Below are 24,415 nucleotides of genomic sequence, written 5' to 3'. Positions count from 1 at the left end.
GTGCATGCAGTGTCGGTCTGTGGGGTTTCTGAATCATTCCTTTTTTGGTTTTGTTTTTTTATGTAGGCTTTTTGACGTCTATGCAAATTACATGTTTCGGATGTATGTGTGCGATAATATCGTCTTTTCTAGGTTTTTTTAGGGATGGATGCTCTGATAAATGTACGTGTAATAGCTCGTGTCCACAAACCTGGCAACACTAATGGTTGCATTTTTTTTGTTATTGTCCCATCGCCTGGAAAAAAAACACACAAATATGATTCATTCCACAGGGAATAAATGCATTTTTTCTGTCCCGGGGAGAAAATGTCTCTTTTCTGTAGTTGCATGTCTAGCTCTATATATGCAACTGCAAGTGTCCTCCACCCCTGCGACTGCAAATGCATGTCTTAAGCATGCCCGCAAGTCTATGGTGTTTTATTGAGGGACGCGAAAGTAGCAGGTTTGTTGCTAAGCATGCAACTTCACATGTCACCCCAACTGCAAGTTCATGTCTTCAACGTGACTACAACTCACTGGTTTTTTACTGGAGGTAGGGGTAGTTGCATATATGCTGCTAGCTGCGCAACTGCAAAGTGTCACCTCGGGCTGCAACTTTATGTCTTCAACGCTACAAAAATTCAGTGGTGTTTGTCGGGGAAGGGGGCAATCGCATATCTATCACTAGGCATGCAACTACAAGTGTCGCTCCAGTTGCAACAACATGTCTTCAACGCGATTGCAACTCAGTGGTGTTTTGTCTGTGGATGGGGCAGTAGCATGTGTGCGCCACTAGCCACACAACTGCAAGTGTTAGTCCTGACTGCGACTACATGTAGTCAACACAAATGCAACTCTGTGGTGTTTTTATCCGGGGGGGAATAGTTTCATGTCTGACTCTAGGCATGTAACTGCAAGTGTTGCCCCCAAAAGAAAATATGTCGTGTTTTTTTGTGGAGGAAGGAAAGTTCCATGTCTGACACTAGGGACGCATGCAACTAAAGTGTCACCCCCGACTACAATTGCTTCTCTATAATGCAACTACAATTCTATGGTGTTTTGTCGGGAGGGATTGTTGCATGTCTACCACCAGGCATGCAATTTTAAGTGTTGCCACCGACTGCAACTCTGTGGTGTTTTTGTCGGAAAAGTGAGGTGGTCGCATATGTGTCACTAGGCACGCAACTGCAAGTGTCACCCCTGACTGCAACTCTGAGGTATTTTCTAGGAATCGAAGTTGCATGTCAATCACTAGGCATGCAATTGCAAGTATTGCTCCTGACTGCAATTGCATGTCTTTAATGTGACTGCAACTCTATGTTGTTTTGTTGGGAAGGGGCAGTTGCATGTCTGTTACTAGGCATGCAACTACAAGTGTTGCCCACGTCTGCAACTATGTGATGTTATTTGTTGGGGGGAGAGGGCAGTTGCATGTCTGCCACTAGGCGCGCAACTGCAAGTGTCGCCCCTGACTGCAACTCTAAGTTGTTTTCTAGGAGTGGTAGTTGTATGTTCATCCCTAGGCATGCAAGTGCAAGTATTGCCCCCCGTCTGTAACTTCATGTCTTCAACGTGACTGCAACTCTGTGGTGTTTTTTCGGGAAACGGTAGCTGCATGTCTGCCAGTAGGCATGCAACTGCAAGTCTTGCCTCCGACTGCAACCATATGTGATGTTTTTTCTCGGGGTGAGTGGACAGTTTTTTGCCACTAGGCACGCAACTTCAAGTGCCTCACCTGACTGCAACTCTGTGTGGTATTTTGTCGGGAGGGGCAGTTGCATCTCTGCCACTAGGCGTGCAACTACAAGTGTTGCCTCCCACTGTAACTATGTGGTGCTTTTGTCCGAGGGAGGGGGTAGTTGCATATTTGCCACTAGGCACACAACTACTGACTACAACCGCATATTTTCCAACACGATTTTCACCTAGTAGTGGTTCGTCGGTGAAGGGGGAGAGTTGCATGTCCTCCACTAGACAGACAACTGCATATGTCGACACGAACTCCAACTGCATGTCTTCAGCACAACTGCAACTTTGTGTGTTGGGGTGGGGGGTAAATGAGGTGGGGGTGTTGTATGTCCTTTTTTATTCAGTTTCATGTTAACCCTTGACACGCAACTCCCCTCGGCGGTGGCCGGTTGCATCTCTTACATGCAAGGGGGACGCTAAAAATCAGTCGACCGAGACTTTACAAAGTCTCAGTCGACGAGATTAGCCGCCAAGTTTCATCGAACTGTATTCAGTCGCTGATGTGTTTTCTTTTTCAAAACACACTAGGCTTTTCCTATCTAAGAGGCTGGCAGCAGCATAGTATGCCTTCCGCTACGTGGGTTGTGGATTGTGGCTTGCAGCTCGTTCTCTTGTGCTTTTCTGTTTTTATATTGTCATAGCTGTCCATGTAAATCTTTGTATGTTTTCTTCTTCTTTTTTGCTGGGTTGTGTGCACCGTGTATGTACAGAAAAAGAAAGTTAATGGGGCAGCTGACTCTATGTGTATGTATACAGTATACACGTGTACTTGTCTAGCTTTTTAACTTTCTTTTTTCATTTATTTTTAGTAGACTTTCCTTTTATTTCTTTACTTGTATTTCCATTTTTTATTTATTATCTTTCTTGTTTAGGAAATATGGAACATTCAATTTTTTAAGAACTACATTTTGACACACATGAACAATTTTTATTCTCACATGTTGTTGTGTTAATTTTTTTTATTCTGAGTTGTCGTTGCCTTTTCTACATGGACTTTTGTTTTATTTGCTTATTTGTATCTTGTCTATATTTTTTTTACTTTGTTTCTTTGTGTATTACCCAAAAATAATTTTTTATTGTGTTTATGTGCTATGTTTTTTTTACGAGCGCACCGTAAAGTCGCATACATAACACTAGGCATGCAACTGCAAGTGCGCCCTCGACTACAACTGACCTTTGTTCTATCGGAGAACAGTGGAAGAGGGGAGGGGTAGTTGCATGTTTTTCACAAGGCATGCAATTGCAAATGTCGCCCTTGACTACAACTGCATGTCTACAAGCGAATGCAATTGACTTTTGTTCTGTCGATGGGCGGCAGGAGAGGGGGTAGTTGCAGACTAGGCATGCAACTGCAAGTGTCATCCTTGACTGCAACTGCATGCCTACCCACCCGATTGCAACTAGTCTTTTTGTTATGTCGGAGGACATCGGGAGGGGGCGTAGTTGCATGTCTGACTGTAGGCACACAACTGCAAGTGTCGCCCCCAACTGCAATTGCATGTCTACCCATCCGACTACAACAGACCTTTGTTTCGTCGGAGTGTGGCGGGAGAGGGGGAAGTTGCACGTCTGACACTAGGCATGCAATTGCAAGTGTCACCCTCGAGTGAAACTGCATGCCGACACATCCAAATGCAACTGGCCTTTGTTTTGTCAGTGGGCGGCGAGAGAGGTGGGGGGCGCAATTGCATGTCTGACGCTAGGCATGTAAATGCAAGTGTCACCCTCAACTGCAATCGACCCTTGTTTTGCTGGAGGGCGGCGGGAGAGTGTGTGTGGGCGCAGTAAGGTAGTTGCATGTCGGACACTAGGCATGCAACTGCAAGTGTTGCCCCAGAATGCAACTGCATGTACTCTACCCAAACAACTGCAATTGACCTTTTTTTGTCGGAGCATGACAGGAGGGGGGGTGGGTAGTTGCATGTCTGACAGTAGGCATGCAACTGCAAATGTCACCCTCGACTCTGTGGTGTTTGTCGGTGGGAGGAGCAATTGCATGTCTACTATTAGACACGCAACTCCAAGTGTCGCCCCCAAGTGCAAATGCCCGTCTTCAATGCAACTGCAACTTTATGGTGTTTTGTCGGGGGAGGGGCATTGCATGTTTATCACTAGGCATGCAACTGTAAGTGTCATTCTCGAGTGCAACTGCATGTCTTCAATGTGACTGTAACTCTGTGGTGTTTTGCTGGAAGAGGGCAGTTTCATGTTTGTCACTAGGCATGCAATCGCAAGTTCGTCCCCCGACTACAACTCTGTGTCGTTTGTTGGTGGGGAGGGGGCAGTTGCATGTCGTCTTAAAATGTACGCAATCGGAAGTTTTCCCCGGAGTGCTACTGCATGTCTTCGACGCTACTACAAACTTGTGGTGTTTTGTCGGGGAAGGGACCGTTGCATGTCTGTCATTAGACATGCAACTACAAGTGTCGCCCACGACTGCAACTCTATGGTGTTTGCCAGTGGGGAGGAACAGTTGTATGTCTACCACTTGGCACGCAACTGCCAGTGTCGTCCCTGAGTACAAGTGCATGTGTGCAACACGACTACAACTATGCGGTTTGTGGTATTTTTGTCAATGGTTGGTGGCAGATGCATGTCTACCACTAGGCATGCAACTGCAAGTATCACCCCGACTGCAACTCTGTGGTGTTTATCGGGGGTAGGGCGGCAGTTGCATGTCTGTCACTAGGCACGCAACTGCAAGTGTTGTGCTCGACTGCAACTTGCGCCAAGGGATATTGGCCACTTGCATGTATGCCGCTAAACCTTCAACTGCATGTGTCACAATCATCCCGCAAATGCAAGCGATACAACAAGACTGCAACTGTGAATTTGTTTCCTAATTTTTTAACTTCAGTTTTTCTTCTCATTCCCCTTTTCCTTTTCCCCTTTTTCTGTTTTTATCCTTGGTTTTCATTTTTAATTTTCCTTTCTCTATTTTATTATTTTTATTTTTTTTCCGCTTGTTTATCTGGTTAATTTGCTCTTTTCCCCCTTTAATATGATTTTCATTTCCCATTAGTAGAAATATATTTCCTTGTGTGTATATGAATATTTAAAAAATACATGTTCAAGTTTTTTCTAAAAATAATTATTGAGCACTTTTCCGATATGCGGTGAACATTTTTTCAATACGCGATGAAACATTTTCTAGAATTATTCATGCAATTCTTAGTAAATGTTCATGTATTTTAAAAAAAGTATTTATGTGTTTGAAAACATAATTCATATTTGTTGTAAACTGTCCATAAAATTTAAAACTGTTCACGGTTCTTAAAAAATGTTCATGTAATTTTTGGAAATTGTTCATGTAACAAAAATGATGTATACACTATATATACCTGTGTGTGTTGTCCTTTGTCCTTACATACTTTAACAACCGCGGGCAACAACTTCATAGCTCGTCGGCAAGCAATAGGAAGCACAAAATTATTATTGTTTCTTCAATATCGTTTCTTTGTGTTCAAATCCTTTGTATTTTTTTATGAACAAAAAATGACAATAAGTTATATGCCCATCTAAAAAAACACTACAAGCATGCACTGTATTGCATATACAAGAATTTTTCCAGAAAAAAAATGCTATGATTTGAACAAAAAAAGTTACCTCACTCGTTGAGGTTGTAGCTTTTTTGAGAAACGCTGAGGTTGTAGCTGGATAGCAAAACACATATTATATTTGCAGTCATACAGCCCAAGTACAAGAAGAGGAAAAAATCCGGCAAAAAGCAACAGATCGCAGGGAAAAGAAAAGGATGAGATAAAGGCCCAGTAGAAGTACAAAGCCAGCCCATAACAGCAAAAACACAAAAACAGTCACATAAACGAAGCAAGTCTGGTTTGTACATGTGCTGATGTCATATACGTATGCTGATGTCATCAGTCGACTGAGTCTTCACGAAGTCTCAGTCAATGGAGACCTAGACAGACCCTACATGCAACTAAGATTTTTAATTTTGTTTTTAATTTTTTTAACATGAAAGATCTTTTTTACAATACAAATTGTTTTTTGAAGAATGATAGGAAAAACAAAGAGCGAGCAAGATGATATGGAGAGTAGGAATTATATTTTGTGTTCTTTTTTCCATTTTTGATATTTTACTTCTTTGTCATAAATATATTTTTATACAACTCAAACCCATTTTAAAAAATGATGAGAAAAAATATGCGAGAAGTACACAAAGAAGAGAGGGAACATAGATCTTAAAAAAAGAAGAGAAGGAACACTGATCTAAAAAAAAGAAGAGAAGGAACATAGCACGAGCACGTGACGTGCAATGCGAAAGAAGAAAAATGGGCCGATCTGCAGGCCCATGCAACGATCGCGAGTGGAGAAACAAGCAGCGATGCGTAGAGCAAAATCTGGCTTAGTTCCTCTAGGAAAAGTAACAAAACCTGGCTGAAAACAAGTGCTGCACCATAAAAAATGTACGCTGACGTCAGCCGACTGAGACTTCGCGAAGTCCCAGTCGACTGATTCCTAGCCAGACCCCATTACGGTTGTGCTAATTCTCAGTCGACTGAGAATTACTGAAGTCTCAGTCGACCGAGTTACGTGAGATTTGTTCGCTATCTTTTCTTCTGGGCTTTTCGTTTCTTCCTGGGCCGTCGTTTCATTCATGTACTTGAGTTTCTATGTGATTATTTTTTGTCCCGTGAGCAGTGATGCCATTGCTTTTTTCTGTTTCTCCTTTTTGATCGAGAGGGTCGTGTGACCCCTTTTGGCCTTTTTTTGTATTATCAACGACTTTTGCAACGTGTAGGTTTGAGTAGTGGTATAAACTTCACATACCTAGTATTTATTAGCTTTAGTTATTTTTTATTTTCCATTTTCTTTGTTCAAATTTAGTCATTTTGTTTTTTATTTTATTTATCAACCCATTCATTTTGTTTTGGCTTTGCTAAATCTTTGTCAACTCGCAAACCGTTATATAGATTTTTTGTTCTGCTGTTTTTGTTTAAAAAATCTGTTTCAATTTCCTTTTTTTTCTTATGTCACTTCTATTTTCTTCTTTTAGTTTATTTTTTTTTCTTATTTTATTGATACTTTTTTGGAGCACGGCTTAAAATCGTGCATTATGCTATTTCTGGATGACTATTGTCTAACGCGTATCTAAGTCCTTCACATGTCAAATGAAATGTAATAAGTCTTGTGCTTTCTCCCAGTGGGCATTATGGTTTTCCGTGTGGCACATTTGCTTTGTTCTCGTTTTCGCGTGCATGCAGTGTCGGTCTGTGGGGTTTCTGAATCATTCCTTTTTTGGTTTTGTTTTTTTATGTAGGCTTTTTGACGTCTATGCAAATTACATGTTTCGGATGTATGTGTGCGATAATATCGTCTTTTCTAGGTTTTTTTAGGGATGGATGCTCTGATAAATGTACGTGTAATAGCTCGTGTCCACAAACCTGGCAACACTAATGGTTGCATTTTTTTTGTTATTGTCCCATCGCCTGGAAAAAAAACACACAAATATGATTCATTCCACAGGGAATAAATGCATTTTTTCTGTCCCGGGGAGAAAATGTCTCTTTTCTGTAGTTGCATGTCTAGCTCTATATATGCAACTGCAAGTGTCCTCCACCCCTGCGACTGCAAATGCATGTCTTAAGCATGCCCGCAAGTCTATGGTGTTTTATTGAGGGACGCGAAAGTAGCAGGTTTGTTGCTAAGCATGCAACTTCACATGTCACCCCAACTGCAAGTTCATGTCTTCAACGTGACTACAACTCACTGGTTTTTTACTGGAGGTAGGGGTAGTTGCATATATGCTGCTAGCTGCGCAACTGCAAAGTGTCACCTCGGGCTGCAACTTTATGTCTTCAACGCTACAAAAATTCAGTGGTGTTTGTCGGGGAAGGGGGCAATCGCATATCTATCACTAGGCATGCAACTACAAGTGTCGCTCCAGTTGCAACAACATGTCTTCAACGCGATTGCAACTCAGTGGTGTTTTGTCTGTGGATGGGGCAGTAGCATGTGTGCGCCACTAGCCACACAACTGCAAGTGTCAGTCCTGACTGCGACTACATGTAGTCAACACAAATGCAACTCTGTGGTGTTTTTATCCGGGGGGGAATAGTTTCATGTCTGACTCTAGGCATGTAACTGCAAGTGTTGCCCCCAAAAGAAAATATGTCGTGTTTTTTTGTGGAGGAAGGAAAGTTCCATGTCTGACACTAGGGACGCATGCAACTAAAGTGTCACCCCCGACTACAATTGCTTCTCTATAATGCAACTACAATTCTATGGTGTTTTGTCGGGAGGGATTGTTGCATGTCTACCACCAGGCATGCAATTTTAAGTGTTGCCACCGACTGCAACTCTGTGGTGTTTTTGTCGGAAAAGTGAGGTGGTCGCATATGTGTCACTAGGCACGCAACTGCAAGTGTCACCCCTGACTGCAACTCTGAGGTATTTTCTAGGAATCGAAGTTGCATGTCAATCACTAGGCATGCAATTGCAAGTATTGCTCCTGACTGCAATTGCATGTCTTTAATGTGACTGCAACTCTATGTTGTTTTGTTGGGAAGGGGCAGTTGCATGTCTGTTACTAGGCATGCAACTACAAGTGTTGCCCACGTCTGCAACTATGTGATGTTATTTGTTGGGGGGAGAGGGCAGTTGCATGTCTGCCACTAGGCGCGCAACTGCAAGTGTCGCCCCTGACTGCAACTCTAAGTTGTTTTCTAGGAGTGGTAGTTGTATGTTCATCCCTAGGCATGCAAGTGCAAGTATTGCCCCCCGTCTGTAACTTCATGTCTTCAACGTGACTGCAACTCTGTGGTGTTTTTTCGGGAAACGGTAGCTGCATGTCTGCCAGTAGGCATGCAACTGCAAGTCTTGCCTCCGACTGCAACCATATGTGATGTTTTTACTCGGGGTGAGTGGACAGTTTTTTGCCACTAGGCACGCAACTTCAAGTGCCTCACCTGACTGCAACTCTGTGTGGTATTTTGTCGGGAGGGGCAGTTGCATCTCTGCCACTAGGCGTGCAACTACAAGTGTTGCCTCCCACTGTAACTATGTGGTGCTTTTGTCCGAGGGAGGGGGTAGTTGCATATTTGCCACTAGGCACACAACTACTGACTACAACCGCATATTTTCCAACACGATTTTCACCTTAGTAGTGGTTCGTCGGTGAAGGGGGAGAGTTGCATGTCCTCCACTAGACAGACAACTGCATATGTCGACACGAACTCCAACTGCATGTCTTCAGCACAACTGCAACTTTGTGTGTTGGGGTGGGGGGTAAATGAGGTGGGGGTGTTGTATGTCCTTTTTTATTCAGTTTCATGTTAACCCTTGACACGCAACTCCCCTCGGCGGTGGCCGGTTGCATCTCTTACATGCAAGGGGAACGCTAAAAATCAGTCGACCGAGACTTTACAAAGTCTCAGTCGACGAGATTAGCCGCCAAGTTTCATCGAACTGTATTCAGTCGCTGATGTGTTTTCTTTTTCAAAACACACTAGGCTTTTCCTATCTAAGAGGCTGGCAGCAGCATAGTATGCCTTCCGCTACGTGGGTTGTGGATTGTGGCTTGCAGCTCGTTCTCTTGTGCTTTTCTGTTTTTATATTGTCATAGCTGTCCATGTAAATCTTTGTATGTTTTCTTCTTCTTTTTTGCTGGGTTGTGTGCACCGTGTATGTACAGAAAAAGAAAGTTAATGGGGCAGCTGACTCTATGTGTATGTATACAGTATACACGTGTACTTGTCTAGCTTTTTAACTTTCTTTTTTCATTTATTTTTAGTAGACTTTCCTTTTATTTCTTTACTTGTATTTCCATTTTTTATTTATTATCTTTCTTGTTTAGGAAATATGGAACATTCAATTTTTTAAGAACTACATTTTGACACACATGAACAATTTTTATTCTCACATGTTGTTGTGTTAATTTTTTTTATTCTGAGTTGTCGTTGCCTTTTCTACATGGACTTTTGTTTTATTTGCTTATTTGTATCTTGTCTATATTTTTTTTACTTTGTTTCTTTGTGTATTACCCAAAAATAATTTTTTATTGTGTTTATGTGCTATGTTTTTTTTACGAGCGCACCGTAAAGTCGCATACATAACACTAGGCATGCAACTGCAAGTGCGCCCTCGACTACAACTGACCTTTGTTCTATCGGAGAACAGTGGAAGAGGGGAGGGGTAGTTGCATGTTTTTCACAAGGCATGCAATTGCAAATGTCGCCCTTGACTACAACTGCATGTCTACAAGCGAATGCAATTGACTTTTGTTCTGTCGATGGGCGGCAGGAGAGGGGGTAGTTGCAGACTAGGCATGCAACTGCAAGTGTCATCCTTGACTGCAACTGCATGCCTACCCACCCGATTGCAACTAGTCTTTTTGTTATGTCGGAGGACATCGGGAGGGGGCGTAGTTGCATGTCTGACTGTAGGCACACAACTGCAAGTGTCGCCCCCAACTGCAATTGCATGTCTACCCATCCGACTACAACAGACCTTTGTTTCGTCGGAGTGTGGCGGGAGAGGGGGAAGTTGCACGTCTGACACTAGGCATGCAATTGCAAGTGTCACCCTCGAGTGAAACTGCATGCCGACACATCCAAATGCAACTGGCCTTTGTTTTGTCAGTGGGCGGCGAGAGAGGTGGGGGGCGCAATTGCATGTCTGACGCTAGGCATGTAAATGCAAGTGTCACCCTCAACTGCAATCGACCCTTGTTTTGCTGGAGGGCGGCGGGAGAGTGTGTGTGGGCGCAGTAAGGTAGTTGCATGTCGGACACTAGGCATGCAACTGCAAGTGTTGCCCCAGAATGCAACTGCATGTACTCTACCCAAACAACTGCAATTGACCTTTTTTTGTCGGAGCATGACAGGAGGGGGGGTGGGTAGTTGCATGTCTGACAGTAGGCATGCAACTGCAAATGTCACCCTCGACTCTGTGGTGTTTGTCGGTGGGAGGAGCAATTGCATGTCTACTATTAGACACGCAACTCCAAGTGTCGCCCCCAAGTGCAAATGCCCGTCTTCAATGCAACTGCAACTTTATGGTGTTTTGTCGGGGGAGGGGCATTGCATGTTTATCACTAGGCATGCAACTGTAAGTGTCATTCTCGAGTGCAACTGCATGTCTTCAATGTGACTGTAACTCTGTGGTGTTTTGCTGGAAGAGGGCAGTTTCATGTTTGTCACTAGGCATGCAATCGCAAGTTCGTCCCCCGACTACAACTCTGTGTCGTTTGTTGGTGGGGAGGGGGCAGTTGCATGTCGTCTTAAAATGTACGCAATCGGAAGTTTTCCCCGGAGTGCTACTGCATGTCTTCGACGCTACTACAAACTTGTGGTGTTTTGTCGGGGAAGGGACCGTTGCATGTCTGTCATTAGACATGCAACTACAAGTGTCGCCCACGACTGCAACTCTATGGTGTTTGCCAGTGGGGAGGGACAGTTGTATGTCTACCACTTGGCACGCAACTGCCAGTGTCGTCCCTGAGTACAAGTGCATGTGTGCAACACGACTACAACTATGCGGTTTGTGGTATTTTTGTCAATGGTTGGTGGCAGATGCATGTCTACCACTAGGCATGCAACTGCAAGTATCACCCCGACTGCAACTCTGTGGTGTTTATCGGGGGTAGGGCGGCAGTTGCATGTCTGTCACTAGGCACGCAACTGCAAGTGTTGTGCTCGACTGCAACTTGCGCCAAGGGATATTGGCCACTTGCATGTATGCCGCTAAACCTTCAACTGCATGTGTCACAATCATCCCGCAAATGCAAGCGATACAACAAGACTGCAACTGTGAATTTGTTTCCTAATTTTTTAACTTCAGTTTTTCTTCTCATTCCCCTTTTCCTTTTCCCCTTTTTCTGTTTTTATCCTTGGTTTTCATTTTTAATTTTCCTTTCTCTATTTTATTATTTTTATTTTTTTTCCGCTTGTTTATCTGGTTAATTTGCTCTTTTCCCCCTTTAATATGATTTTCATTTCCCATTAGTAGAAATATATTTCCTTGTGTGTATATGAATATTTAAAAAATACATGTTCAAGTTTTTTCTAAAAATAATTATTGAGCACTTTTCCGATATGCGGTGAACATTTTTTCAATACGCGATGAAACATTTTCTAGAATTATTCATGCAATTCTTAGTAAATGTTCATGTATTTTAAAAAAAGTATTTATGTGTTTGAAAACATAATTCATATTTGTTGTAAACTGTCCATAAAATTTAAAACTGTTCACGGTTCTTAAAAAATGTTCATGTAATTTTTGGAAATTGTTCATGTAACAAAAATGATGTATACACTATATATACCTGTGTGTGTTGTCCTTTGTCCTTACGTACTTTAACAACCGCGGGCAACAACTTCATAGCTCGTCAGCAAGCAATAGGAAGCACAAAATTATTATTGTTTCTTCAATATCGTTTCTTTGTGTTCAAATCCTTTGTATTTTTTTATGAACAAAAAATGACAATAAGTTATATGCCCATCTAAAAAAACACTACAAGCATGCACTGTATTGCATATACAAGAATTTTTCCAGAAAAAAAATGCTATGATTTGAACAAAAAAAGTTACCTCACTCGTTGAGGTTGTAGCTTTTTTGAGAAACGCTGAGGTTGTAGCTGGATAGCAAAACACATATTATATTTGCAGTCATACAGCCCAAGTACAAGAAGAGGAAAAAATCCGGCAAAAAGCAACAGATCGCAGGGAAAAGAAAAGGATGAGATAAAGGCCCAGTAGAAGTACAAAGCCAGCCCATAACAGCAAAAACACAAAAACAGTCACATAAACGAAGCAGGTCTGGTTTGTACATGTGCTGATGTCATATACGTATGCTGATGTCATCAGTCGACTGAGTCTTCACGAAGTCTCAGTCAATGGAGACCTAGACAGACCCTACATGCAACTAAGATTTTTAATTTTGTTTTTAATTTTTTTAACATGAAAGATCTTTTTTACAATACAAATTGTTTTTTGAAGAATGATAGGAAAAACAAAGAGCGAGCAAGATGATATGGAGAGTAGGAATTATATTTTGTGTTCTTTTTTCCATTTTTGATATTTTACTTCTTTGTCATAAAATATATTTTTATACAACTCAAACCCATTTTAAAAAATGATGAGAAAAAATATGCGAGAAGTACACAGAGAAGAGAGGGAACATAGATCTTAAAAAAAAGAAGAGAAGCAACACTGATCTAAAAAAAAGAAGAGAAGGAACATAGCACGAGCACGTGACGTGCAATGCGAAAGAAGAAAAATGGGCCGATCTGCAGGCCCATGCAACGATCGCGAGTGGAGAAACAAGCAGCGATGCGTAGAGCAAAATCTGGCTTAGTTCCTCTAGGAAAAGTAAGCTGAAAACAAGTGCTGCGCCATAAAAAATGTACGCTGACGTCAGCCGATTGAGACTTCGCGAAGTCCCAGTCGACTGATTCCTAGCCAGACCCTATGCATTATGGTAGGTATATATATGTAAGGTTACATATATTACTTGGAAACATATTGAGAAGTACACCAGAGCCTGCGGGTTTAATTAGGTTAAGTGCAGTGTCCCATAATACAACAAAGAAGATCTACCCACAACTGAAGAAAGGAAAAGGGAAAAAATATTTTGCATGATATATATGCAAGTTGTACTAAATAAAGGACAAGTAATATGAAACGGAGGGAGTAATTATCAGTGACATGACGTTCGCACATGTGAAAAACAAACAGTGGGCAAAAGACGGAGAAAAGTGATTCTACCATGCATATGATATCCGGTGCATGGCTAAACCGTCCGTCTTGTTAGAGATGCATGCACTCATATCTAAATCCAGCTGGCAACTTTATGGAGCAAGGCTGCACCTACTAGTTCTCTCTCCTACACACTAGTATATGTGGACGTCGATTTTATATTAAATCTTAAACTTCAAACAACCATTTGACAAAGTCAAGTTTTGCATGCGTGTTTCTGACAACTGTTTCTGACAGTTTGCATGTGTGTTCTTAGCTTCTGAATGTGTGTTTTTTAGGAGGCTTTTTTGTGAGAAGTAAATAAATTCCAAGGGCTTTTTGCGAAAACCAGGGCCACACGCGCGCGCCCGCACGGTCCAGCCACTGACAGTGAGTCCCGCACCACGTTGGCGGGCCTCGTCAGCACCCAGTTCGTATCCAAACGTGATTTTGACCGTATTTGCACGACGAAACCAAGTTTTGTCACCACATATCCGTATGCCGCAAGTTTCGGCATCAAATTGAATTTTCTTGCCAAGTGTAGACACCTATGGTGTAATTGACTCTATCTAAATCCATTTGACACCTTTATGGAGCAAGGCTGCATCTACTAGTTCTCTCTCCTACGCACTAGTATATGTGGACGTGGATTTTATATTGAATCTTAAACTTCAAACAACCATATATTTTAAAATAGAGAAAAGTATATTTTTTATCCCTCAACTTTTGACAAAGTCTAAATTTCATCCCTCAACTACGAAATCGGATAATTTGCACCCCAACTCTTGAAACCGGACAAGTTTTATCCCTCGAGCAGTATCATGCTGACTCAACGTGGTTTTTACCAGTCCAAAGTGACACGTGACCAAGCTTTTAGGTACAAAGAAGAAAAGAAAACGAAAACACACGTAGCGCTCATGTGAACTCCATTGAGGCAAAACATCGAACAGGTGGTGTGCGTGCGCTCGCATGGCCATGCTGCTCTCCTGACCATAAACGATGGATCTCCTCCGAGGCTCCGACACCTCCGGCTTCCCCTGCACACATCGGCGTGGCCAGTAAGGACGAGGACGGTTCGGCACAGCGAGCTTGGACAAGGGACGGATCCGGTGGCGAGGGCCAGCAGGGCCAACAATGTCTCGGCACGGCGAGCTTGGTCAAGGACTCAAGGCGCGGATGGGGTGTTGACGAGCAACGCGGGGCGGACAACAACTGTGCGGCAGCTCGAGCGGTGGCTCGCAGCGGTGCATGCAGCCAACGGACGGTGACCGGCAAGCCGGTGTGTGGTGGTGCACGCGTGGCCATGAGCTCCCGCTCCAGCGACACGCGTTGCTGCCGTCGTCCTGCTCAAGCAGCCGAGCTCGTTTTCGACGGCGCGAGCGGCACGCTGGGGGACACCGCACCAGAGCTGCCTTGCGGAGGTCGTCAGGGACCAATGCCACTTCGCCGGAGGCTTCCGCGCCCACATTCTCCTCATATTGCTCGACGCACTGGAACTGCTCGACAAAATGCCGAGCTGAGTTAGGACGAGAAGGAATAAGAAGAAGACCCATCGGGAATTGCCACGTGGACGCAGACCCGGTCAAAACCACGCCATGTCATTTAGAAACCGCTTGCAATCGGGAGAGGGACTTAGTTTGCCCGGTTTCAAGAGTTGGAGGTGCAAGTTGTCCGGTTTCATAGTTGAGGGATGAAATCTAGACTTCGTTAAGAGTTGAGGGACGAAAAATACACTTTTCTCCTTAAAATAAATACAGGGTAAATAATTTGTATGAACGTGTGTCTTTCTTTCGATGATATCTTTGAAACAAGTTCAACATTTAATATGTTTGAAATTTTAAATTTTGAGTTTACGAAACATAATGAAACATGCATGTATGGAATAATACATGATGGTTTTCGCGTGGATATATACCCACGTTGTGTTCTTGCACACATTAGTAAGTTTATTAATAACAACGGAAAATAACTTGTGCAAATTGACAAAAAAAAAAGTCTAACAATCATAGTTTTTGTAGTTTCATGAAGTTTTAAAATTCATGTTTCAAAAATGATCAAATAATATTCAAGGTTAGTCTTGTTGAAAAGATCTCGTTGCCAGGAACACAAACATGTAAGATGATCATGAATCAAATTTTATGTTTAAAAACTAGGATACTTTCCAATTAGAGACTGAGCTTAAAATGCATGGATGGATTGAAGGGAGAGAAAGAATCTTGGTTAGGGGATAGGGTGGAGCCCATGTGCTTATAATGGAGTTAATGGTGATGCCATGCACGATATCTCCCATGCATAGGAGAAAAACCAGTCTCACAAAAGTCCAGTTACTGCAACTATAGCTGAGTGGAGCGCGCTCCATATGGATGAAAGCCATGGTGGTTATGCTTATGCGCAAACACAGAGTTACCATATTGCATTCTTACTCTAGTTTGTAATAATATTTGCAGTTTCAAATATTTTTGGGGTTCCTCATCTGGTAGCTCTAAAACCTAGTTTCATTGTTAATAGAAACCGCGTTCAGGGAGAATGCCTGTCTCATCCGGAGTTCGACTAAAACGGGGCACCCTACAAGCTCGCCCTCAACCACTTCGGTAGGATCGGGTGCGGTGACCCGCACAACTATGGCAGTTGTTGGGCATTTGCGACGAGACGATCACAACGGTGAACGGCATCAAAGCCATCAAACCACAATAAACACCAAATTAGAAGAAGAAAAAAAGGGACTGCACAAAAGGAAAAGAGTGGCCAACCGTGATATGGAGCGTAACTTTAATGCATAGTTTAACCGGCAAGCCGGGATCAACATTTTTTTTTTTGAAGGGAAAGCCTCTGGGTATTTTGTTTCTCAGCCAACACAGTTACATCATTTATTACAAAAAAGCATAATGAAATTGGAAGGATCTTCATTCCAATCAAAATTAGATTGAGTATATCCACACACAAAAATTAGATTGAGTATCATAAGAGTGCTTGGCCAGATGGTGAGCCACTCGATATAATAACATGCAAGCCGGGAACAATGTAAGTTAAATGACTTGTCACCAAAAGAATGGGTACGGTAGTAACACTGCAATTTTGTTGCAGTGTCACTAAACGGAATTTAACCAGCAAGCCCAATGGTTGAGTAGGAGTATTATTATTTTCAGCACATGATACTATATTACTATTCATCCTCAAAGTCCATGAAATTATTTATTTTTGTACAAATCGCAATTCAAGGCATTTCATCTTGTATATTTACACACACACACACACACACACACACACACACACACACATCTTATATATTTCATCCTTATACACATGCATATTTGTTTCAGATTTTTATTAAACCGAAAAGTCTTGATTTTGATTATTATTTTTTCAAAAAAATGGGCCTTCATGGAGCCCCGTCACCAAAACGCCCTACTCCAACAAAAGCAGTAAATAAGAGCACCGGTGGTATTTACCCAAGTCTGACATTAGGGACTCCCAATGTTTTTTTTTTTTTCAAGAAAACGCAGAAGACTCCCAATGTTTTTCTCTCCCTCGATACAACAAAAGCACTGGTGGGTCCAACCACCACACGTATCCCAAAGTGAAAACTAGGAACGGCATGAAAGGCAAACATTCACAATTGTGAGTTGGTGCTGGCTCATCTACACTATGGAGAGAACAAAACACAAGTGTTGTAGTAATTCTTTAGACACTGGAGCAGGATTTCTCTGGCCAATACAACTTTTTACTTCAGTATAAGTAGTGGAACTATTACTACATCGGAAGGTACATAAATCGCACATATATACATTCAGATAGTTGATCAACTTGTAACATTACAATGGCTGCAAGTCCCAGGTAAACACATGTAGCTTATGAAATTCGGAGCAGTTCTGTATGCCAAAAACGAAAATAATCTGATCATGAAGATAGATCACCGTATTTTAGTGGGAACAAGACGCAACAGCTCCGCAATAAGGCGGTTCGCTGAACACCTTTCACCAGAAGCATTTGATCAATTTTGTCAGTGAGTTGGCTCTAGGTCTAACCTCAGAATAATACTAGCTGTGTGTTGGGTCCTTAAACCTCTGGGTATCCTTTAAACAATGGTAAGAAGCACATCAATTTAGTATGTACATCAGGATCCTCTCCATGCATTTGCATCATCGGAAGCACTACAGGCTTGTGTTTGTGAAGGGATACCGCCAAGGTCGCCATCCAAACTCATCTGTTGCACTTCAACAGATGATAATATTTTGATGCTCTTCACACAGCTCACAAACTCCCTGTTGACAAAGTTTTCCGAATCATGAGGGATTGAGGTGGGCGGTTTAAGAAAGCGTTGCGGATAATACTGGATAGATGATAGTGGAAGGGAAGAACTTACTCCCATGGGTCATCCCCAACAAGGAGGATGTCGTTTTCATGATCAACATAGACTAGCTTCCAGTCCATTCTGTACGGATCTTCAAGCTGGCCTTGAATACCAAACATGCATGCAAGATCATGCCGAAGTTCATCATAATTTGTATACCGTGTGATGTCGATTGATCTCCCCACAGATCCACGCTTTTGAACCTTCAAATCAAGAAAGTTTGGCACATAACAAAAATTAATGCTACTCGAATACGGAATTAAGAATAACTTGGGTGTAAATAATGATCTAAGGACGCTTCGATTGTTAGGTTAGGACTTGTACACATGTGACTTTGGAACAGGAGTTAGTGATGCTCCAGGACATAAGGATAATATTTAGTCCTAGCAAAACAGGATAACTCATGATCAAAATAGACATGGATATGGAGAAAATGTTACAAACACAACCTCCATGGAATGCTTCAAATTCAGATTATTAGTTTGTACCAATTGACCATTGGGTATTTAGGCTACATAACAGCCTCCCTGGCCCTATTTAAATAGATTTCAATACCCAATGCTAAAAGAAATGGTTCTACTAATTTGCAGGGTTAAAGGATTTGCAAAGGAGTTGAAAAACAACATGTTTTATGAATTTGCAGGGCTATATACAAACCAACTATTAGTTAAAGAAAAACTTCAAGTATTTCTAAGCATAATTCCCCAATCCAGAACCAAGTACACATATTCAAGTTAAGAGGCATGTAGGATCAGTTGTGGCTAGTGCAGTGTGTACTAAATATACTTCACAGGGTACTTCACAATTTTGAGAGTGCACGTGTAGGTATCCGTGATAAACACTCTCTTAAAAGTAAACAGTACCAACCTTTGTGAAAGTTCTCATCCGCTGTGTTTGATTATTCCACAATCCTTGGCTTGGCATTCCACCATCATTAACAGCAATATCACCTGAACATCCAGGCTTGAAGGATATGTCAGGCACACCAAATGACTGGGAACTGAATGCAGCAGAGGATAGCTCATTATCAACCTCCCTGTGATCCCTTTGCCCAGAAGGAAGATTGCAAATATCCTTTCCGGAACCCATCCCTCTTGACAACAGGGCATCCGGCATCAGTGAATCCACATTTTCCGCAATAAGAAAGTTATCCCTTGGGTCGACTTGAGCATTGCTGTCCAAACAAACTGGGGGAAAGGAAAAGCCTTCTCGTGGGCTCTCATCTAAACAAAAGGACGTGGCAGATGACGCATCCAGTTGATCTGAAACTGGGTATCGATTGGGTACAGGGATCGCTTCTTTGCTACTCTGCATATCATTCTTGTTTCGGTTATCTGGCTTGCTTTGAATTTCCTGAAGCAAGTTGTCAATATGTGGCGATGTTGTCATGTCAGTTAAGTTTCTGCTCCCTTGGTGTGTTCTGCTCAATGAATTCATTGGAGAAAGACGACTGGCAGATGGAGCAGTTGAGCTTGATGGATCCTCGCTCTCGGCAAGTGCTGAGTGAGACCTTACAAGCTGCTGGGGCGTCAGAGATCCTGTGATGTTGTTTGAAGGTGTTTGATGTGATTGTTTGAACTGGACCATAGCATCAGAGCCGCTCAGCTGGTGTTGCAAAATCTGTTGCTGGAGATATTCCTGATTTTTCTGAGATAACTGTTGCATCAATTGCGACTGATGCTGCGGGTTCAGTTGAGATAACATATTTTGCTGCTGGATCTTTTGAAGCAGCTGGAGCTGCATTTCTGGTTGTGACAGTTGTTGTAACTGCTGTTGCTGGCTCTGTAAAAGGGCCTGCTGATATTCTGCTGCTTGCTGGACCTGTGGTGCCTGGCCTAGAGCTGGCTGCTGCAAAGAAGACGCAGTTGGTAAACCTGGAAATCCTGGGCGCTGGGTAGGCGACTTTGGTAAACCCAACTGTTGTAGCTGAGAGGAAGATGGCTGGAAAATCTGGCTCAACATTTGTGCTTGCGAAACAGCCTGTCCACCTTGGGGCTGTTGTTCTCTCAGCTTATGCTGCTCCATTGACGGCATACTTGCAGCGGTCTTTAACTGCTGCTGTGGCTGTGACTGCTGCCTCTGGAGATGCTCTTGCTGCTGCTGTGGCAGTGACTGCTGACGTTGGAGATGTTCTTGCTGCTGCTGGAGATGAATGACATTCTGCTGCAGCAATTGGGCTTGCTGTTGCTGAACCACAGAACTTTGCTGTGATTGCTGGACCTGCTGCTGCTGTTGTAGTTGGTGGGACTGCTGTTGATGTTGAGCCATTGCGGGGTGATCCATTTTTGAGCCAACCTGCTGTGAGTTAGGTAAACCAATATTTTGGCCTTGCATATTGAATCTTCTCATCAGGTCGTCATTGCCAGTGCCCATCCCATCCTGCATAGCCATTGCACTGGAGTTCAAGTACGGCGCCTGCACAGCTGGGGCACCAGCTGGTAGCATCTGAGGATTCTGCTGCATAGCCATCCATTGAACTAAGCTCAGGCCTGGAAATAATTGACTTTGGACATCTTTTAGGGCAAAGTCATCACCAAGCCATGGCATGGCTCTTTTGAAAGCACTATCAACCTCGCTTTCATCATCTGCAAGATATATTAAGTTTGCAAGTTATATAATGACCAAACAAGTCTTCAGAAAAGTGCTTAAAAGTTAAAACTGATCAAGAAGTTAACTTCAGCATATGTATTAAAAGCAAGAACTTCACAATTTTTACTGATCACATGTTTCCATACAAGCAAGAGCAACCATATGCTTGAAATATAAGTCTGTATGTTTATTCAACTTATATTTATAATTCAACAAATACTCCACACTTCTTGCTGTTAATTCATGAGTATACACATGCACGAAGTACCATATTTAGGAAAATACCTTCCCACACTTATATAGAACTTAAGTTTGCAATGTCCTATATACCAGCTTATGAATGCAACAAAAATAGAATGATAACAGGATTAAAAGGCCGAAACGCCCAAAGGTTGAGAATACCAACAAAAATACTGTACTGTTCCTAAATCATACTGCCATAGAAAGAACTCAATAAGCAGAAGTATATGCACCTGGCATTCCTGGCTGCTTAGGAAGTTTTGGCCTGAAAAATGGTGGTGGACAAATATAAAAAGGTGTGGCAACTGGTTCAATCTCCCATATCGAAACACGAGTGCGCCTCTCAGATGCAGTTGATTCATCCCAGCCAACCTATCTTGGAAAAAGGAGATCAAGTCAGGAGAAATGCAAATATCATTTACGTTTGTATCAGATTATTGGTATCTATAATATTTGCTCAGTGTCAGGGTTGACTTGTGTAAATGTAAGCTGACTATTTGATGGAGATGTTTTCTTACTAAACATAGCTGGGTGATATGGATATGACAGCACTGCAGAATTGAAAATGAGACCAGTGGCACACCTGAAGGTTTCGCCAATGAGAATTCTTCCACCGCACCGGATCCAAGTCACCAATACCCGTGATTGTGCCCATGTACCTTCGGACCCCTGAATCCTCAGTCTCGAACAGCATCCTGAATCGCATCCCGAGAGAAACTTGTGTATACAGAGCCTTGTTATATTTTGCTAAAGGAATGACAAATTCTGATGGGCTCGCCCTATCCAAAACAAACATTATGAGTTTATTGTGCTGAATAGCAACAGAGTGTGCATGCGGAATATCAAGTAACAACTACACTACCTTGGATTGTAGAAAATAGTAAAAGGACTACTGTTTGCGGCGGCATGGGCTGCTGCTGCTAGAATCCCAATGTGCATGCTGTCGCTCGATAAAACTGATGACGATAAAGCTGGCTGAGGTCTTGTAGCACGCCGTATGCCTAAGAGAAGCTGAGATTTCTCATCCCTGAAAAGGAAGTTTATTCCTTGTAAATAGTTTAAGAACTCTGCCATTTAAATTCGGAATTTGATGACACTACCTTATAAACAGAACTGAATCACCAGCTAAAAGCCTTTTTGTACTGACAAAGACACTCCAACCAGTTGTCAAAAGGTGTCTCTTCGGTTGACCTGCATGTGCATGTGCACAAAAGTAGAGGGATAAGTACACGATGTTGTTGATTGACCAGCCAACATGTCCCAGTGCAAAGACTGCCTTAAAGTTCCAAGAAAAAGAACGCTAATACTAGGACATATCTGGCAAAAATGCAAATTGGTGACTAAGTCCATGAAAATTAACAGCAAAGTTTTCGAAATGAAATTGTGCCCACTAACTGTAGCACTAGAAGGGTACAATTTGTAAGTTCGGTTAAAATGTGAAATTTCACAAAATTCACGTTTGCACGAGATACTGTACCCACTAACTGTAAAAATATGGCTAAACATAAGTAATTGCTCCACAACAAAAAATATGGCAGGGAACTGCTTATCAACTTATATTTGACATTAAATGCATACATACCTCGAAAAATGTGTCGGAATTTCCATGGAATGTCATGAAGATCCTTGGCCATCAGCTCTTGAGCGGGTGGTTGCATCGTAAAGTCCTATCGAACATGTTACCCTGGTAAGGCAGGTATTTACTAAATCTGATAAATTCATACTCTGATCCAAGTTATTTCAAGGTTATGAAGTAATTATTCTTACTAGTGGTGGGAATATTTTTTCCGCCGCACGACGTGGCACCGAGAATCCACCATGAGTACTTGTGTCGCTCGCCGTCAGCGTCTTGCAAAAGAACTCCACCGGCTGCTTGTTTTGCTTCAGACCCAGCTCAGATGCCAGCATTGCGTCCCGGTCATACTGACATGCATATGCAGAGATGTTATGAGAAATTTCAAAGAGAACACATAGCACGGGAATCAAGAGAAATCCGCTAACTTACTTTGTTAACAGGCTGAAGCGTCATCTGAGCATAAACTTCGTCCGTTTCAGAATCTGCCTGTGCAAACAAATATGTGTGCCCAATCAGTAAAACGGGAATAGAATAGAAACAAAAGGCAAGCTGTCACATTGCAACCACGGTAGAAAAGGGGGGAAAATAAACACATACATGTAGGGTGAGGCTCAGAAGCTTGCAGATCAGCTTAGAAGGAAGGGAAGGGTAATTGGGGATGATGTCCACCTCCTTGTGCATCGAAGCGGCGACCTGCCCAAGAAGGGGGAACTTTCAGTGGCGTTCGAGAAGGGGAATTTTCAGAAACTAGTCATGATTTTTGGCATGTTTCCTACAGTTATTGAGTGATAAATGACGCACCTGCTCGCTGTGGCCCTGTGGAAAGTAGACGACGAGGCTGCCCACCGGCGGCATCGCCACCAGAGGCCCGGAACAGGCATGCCACAGCTCCGAGTTGATGGCCTTCTTCTCCCCTGCTTCGCAAACGCGCGCCCAGTGGTTACTTACAGTGCATCCATCAGACTTTACAGTAGTACATGCTTATCTTGCAAACATTCATAGGAAGTTCATGCAGAAAAGTACAAATCTTGTGCAGGATGTAACAGAAATCAGTTGCAACCAACCGCTACAGCTGACTGACTCTGGGTGCACGGTACAGCAATAGCAATGGCCATGAATGAACTTAGCAAATGCAGAAATGCTTAAGCTTGTACTAATGGGTCCTTGAGGGGAATTGGAGTATTAATTAATGAAGTAGTAGAGTGAGTAAGCATGGGCAGAGGAGATTCGCACCCTCCGGTGGGCCGGGCGAGACGCCGGCCGATCCCTGGTCCTTCATCCCGGCGAGATCCCGATCCAAATCTGGCCTTCCGATACGCGAATATCCACCTCCCCTCCTGTCCCTCCTCCACCTTTCTATCAGCTAGGCGCTGCCACTGGCTCGGAAGGCGCCCGCGCGCCTTTCCAGCTACAGCAGGCCGCACGAGGCGGCGGCGGCGGCGAGTATAAAATCCGCGATCAGGCGAGGAGCGAGCCGCGGTGCGCCCGCCCGCCGCGTAAAGCGAGAGATGCCCGCGTCGCTGCCCGCCGCGCCGTCGCCGTGCAGCTCGCGCGCGGCGCCTCCGCGCATGCAGCACGCGGCCGCGGGCTAGCGCTGCTGGCCAGCTTCCGGCTCCCCCGAGCACCAGGTGCTCGTTGTCGGCCCGGCGGCGCGCGCTTGGGAGCTCCGGCGGAGGTGGGGGCGCGGGTGCTTCGGGACGGCCAGGGGAACACGGCTGTGGGAGGAGGGAGGCAAAGAGGCAGGCCACGAGCAGAGGCCGAGATGGGAAGCGAGCGGGGAGGGGGGAGGCCAGTGGAGGGAGACAAGGGGGGTTTAAAAAATGGGGATGGGGGGCGCGGCGCGCGGGGCGGCGTGGTGGGGCTGGCGCTGGCGCCGCGGCAGCGGCAGGGGCGGACCGAGCGAGAGGGAAAGAAAAATCACCCGCGGGTCGCCTGGACTAGTTGCGGGGGGAGGGAGGAGGCACGGGCGGGGCGCGTGGCGGGGGTGCGGAGACGACGGCGACGCGGTGCCGGTGGCGTGCGACGGCGACGGGCGGCTTGTCGGTTTGCCTTGGCCCGTTGGGGGCAGCGCGCGCGGTCCCGGGGCTGGCGCGAGCGCGACGCGGTCCGTGTGTTTTCGGGGGCGTCGCCGCCGGGGCGTGGCGTGACGTGGGTGGACGGCGGGTGCGCGGGCGCGGCAAGCTACTCTGCGGGGCGAGCACGACGGACGCGTGAGGCGTGGCGGTGCACGGAACG

The 24,415-nt window shown here is 43.9% G+C and overlaps 1 protein-coding gene across 1 annotated transcript; it reads right to left on the bottom strand.

The window, feature by feature from the left end:
- Nucleotides 1-17,187: 17,187 nt before the first annotated feature.
- LOC109734748 (auxin response factor 16) lies at nt 17,188-24,144 on the bottom strand. The gene is made up of 13 exons (XM_020293937.4): nt 23,414-24,144; nt 22,982-23,094; nt 22,778-22,873; nt 22,610-22,666; nt 22,372-22,527; nt 22,187-22,271; nt 21,705-21,795; nt 21,467-21,631; nt 21,188-21,383; nt 20,838-20,976; nt 18,643-20,360; nt 17,788-17,978; nt 17,188-17,686 (listed from the first exon to the last, which is right to left on the bottom strand). The coding sequence occupies exons 1-13, from the start codon at nt 23,457-23,459 to the stop codon at nt 17,539-17,541; spliced, it is 3,201 nt and encodes a 1,066-aa protein (XP_020149526.1). The 5' UTR covers nt 23,460-24,144; the 3' UTR covers nt 17,188-17,538.
- Nucleotides 24,145-24,415: the final 271 nt, after the last annotated feature.

This window comes from Aegilops tauschii, chromosome 7, assembly GCF_002575655.3.
Source record: "Aegilops tauschii subsp. strangulata cultivar AL8/78 chromosome 7, Aet v6.0, whole genome shotgun sequence".
In the NCBI taxonomy this organism is placed as follows: Eukaryota; Viridiplantae; Streptophyta; class Magnoliopsida; order Poales; family Poaceae; genus Aegilops; species Aegilops tauschii.
The sequence above is the reverse complement of the archived record's forward strand: the minus strand, read 5'-3'. Positions and strand labels throughout refer to the sequence as shown.

Bases quoted from the DNA above. Each gene is read 5' to 3' on its own strand.
- LOC109734748 (XM_020293937.4), bottom strand. From the start codon at position 23,459: ATGAAGGACCAGGGATCGGCCGGCGTCTCGCCCGGCCCACCGGAGG. The intron at 22,667-22,777 runs GTATGTGTTTAT...TTGTTTGCACAG, and splicing joins TTCTGAGCCTCACCCTACAT to GCAGATTCTGAAACGGACGA. The intron at 20,361-20,837 runs GTGCATATACTT...TATATCTTGCAG, and splicing joins TAAGCAGCCAGGAATGCCAG to ATGATGAAAGCGAGGTTGAT.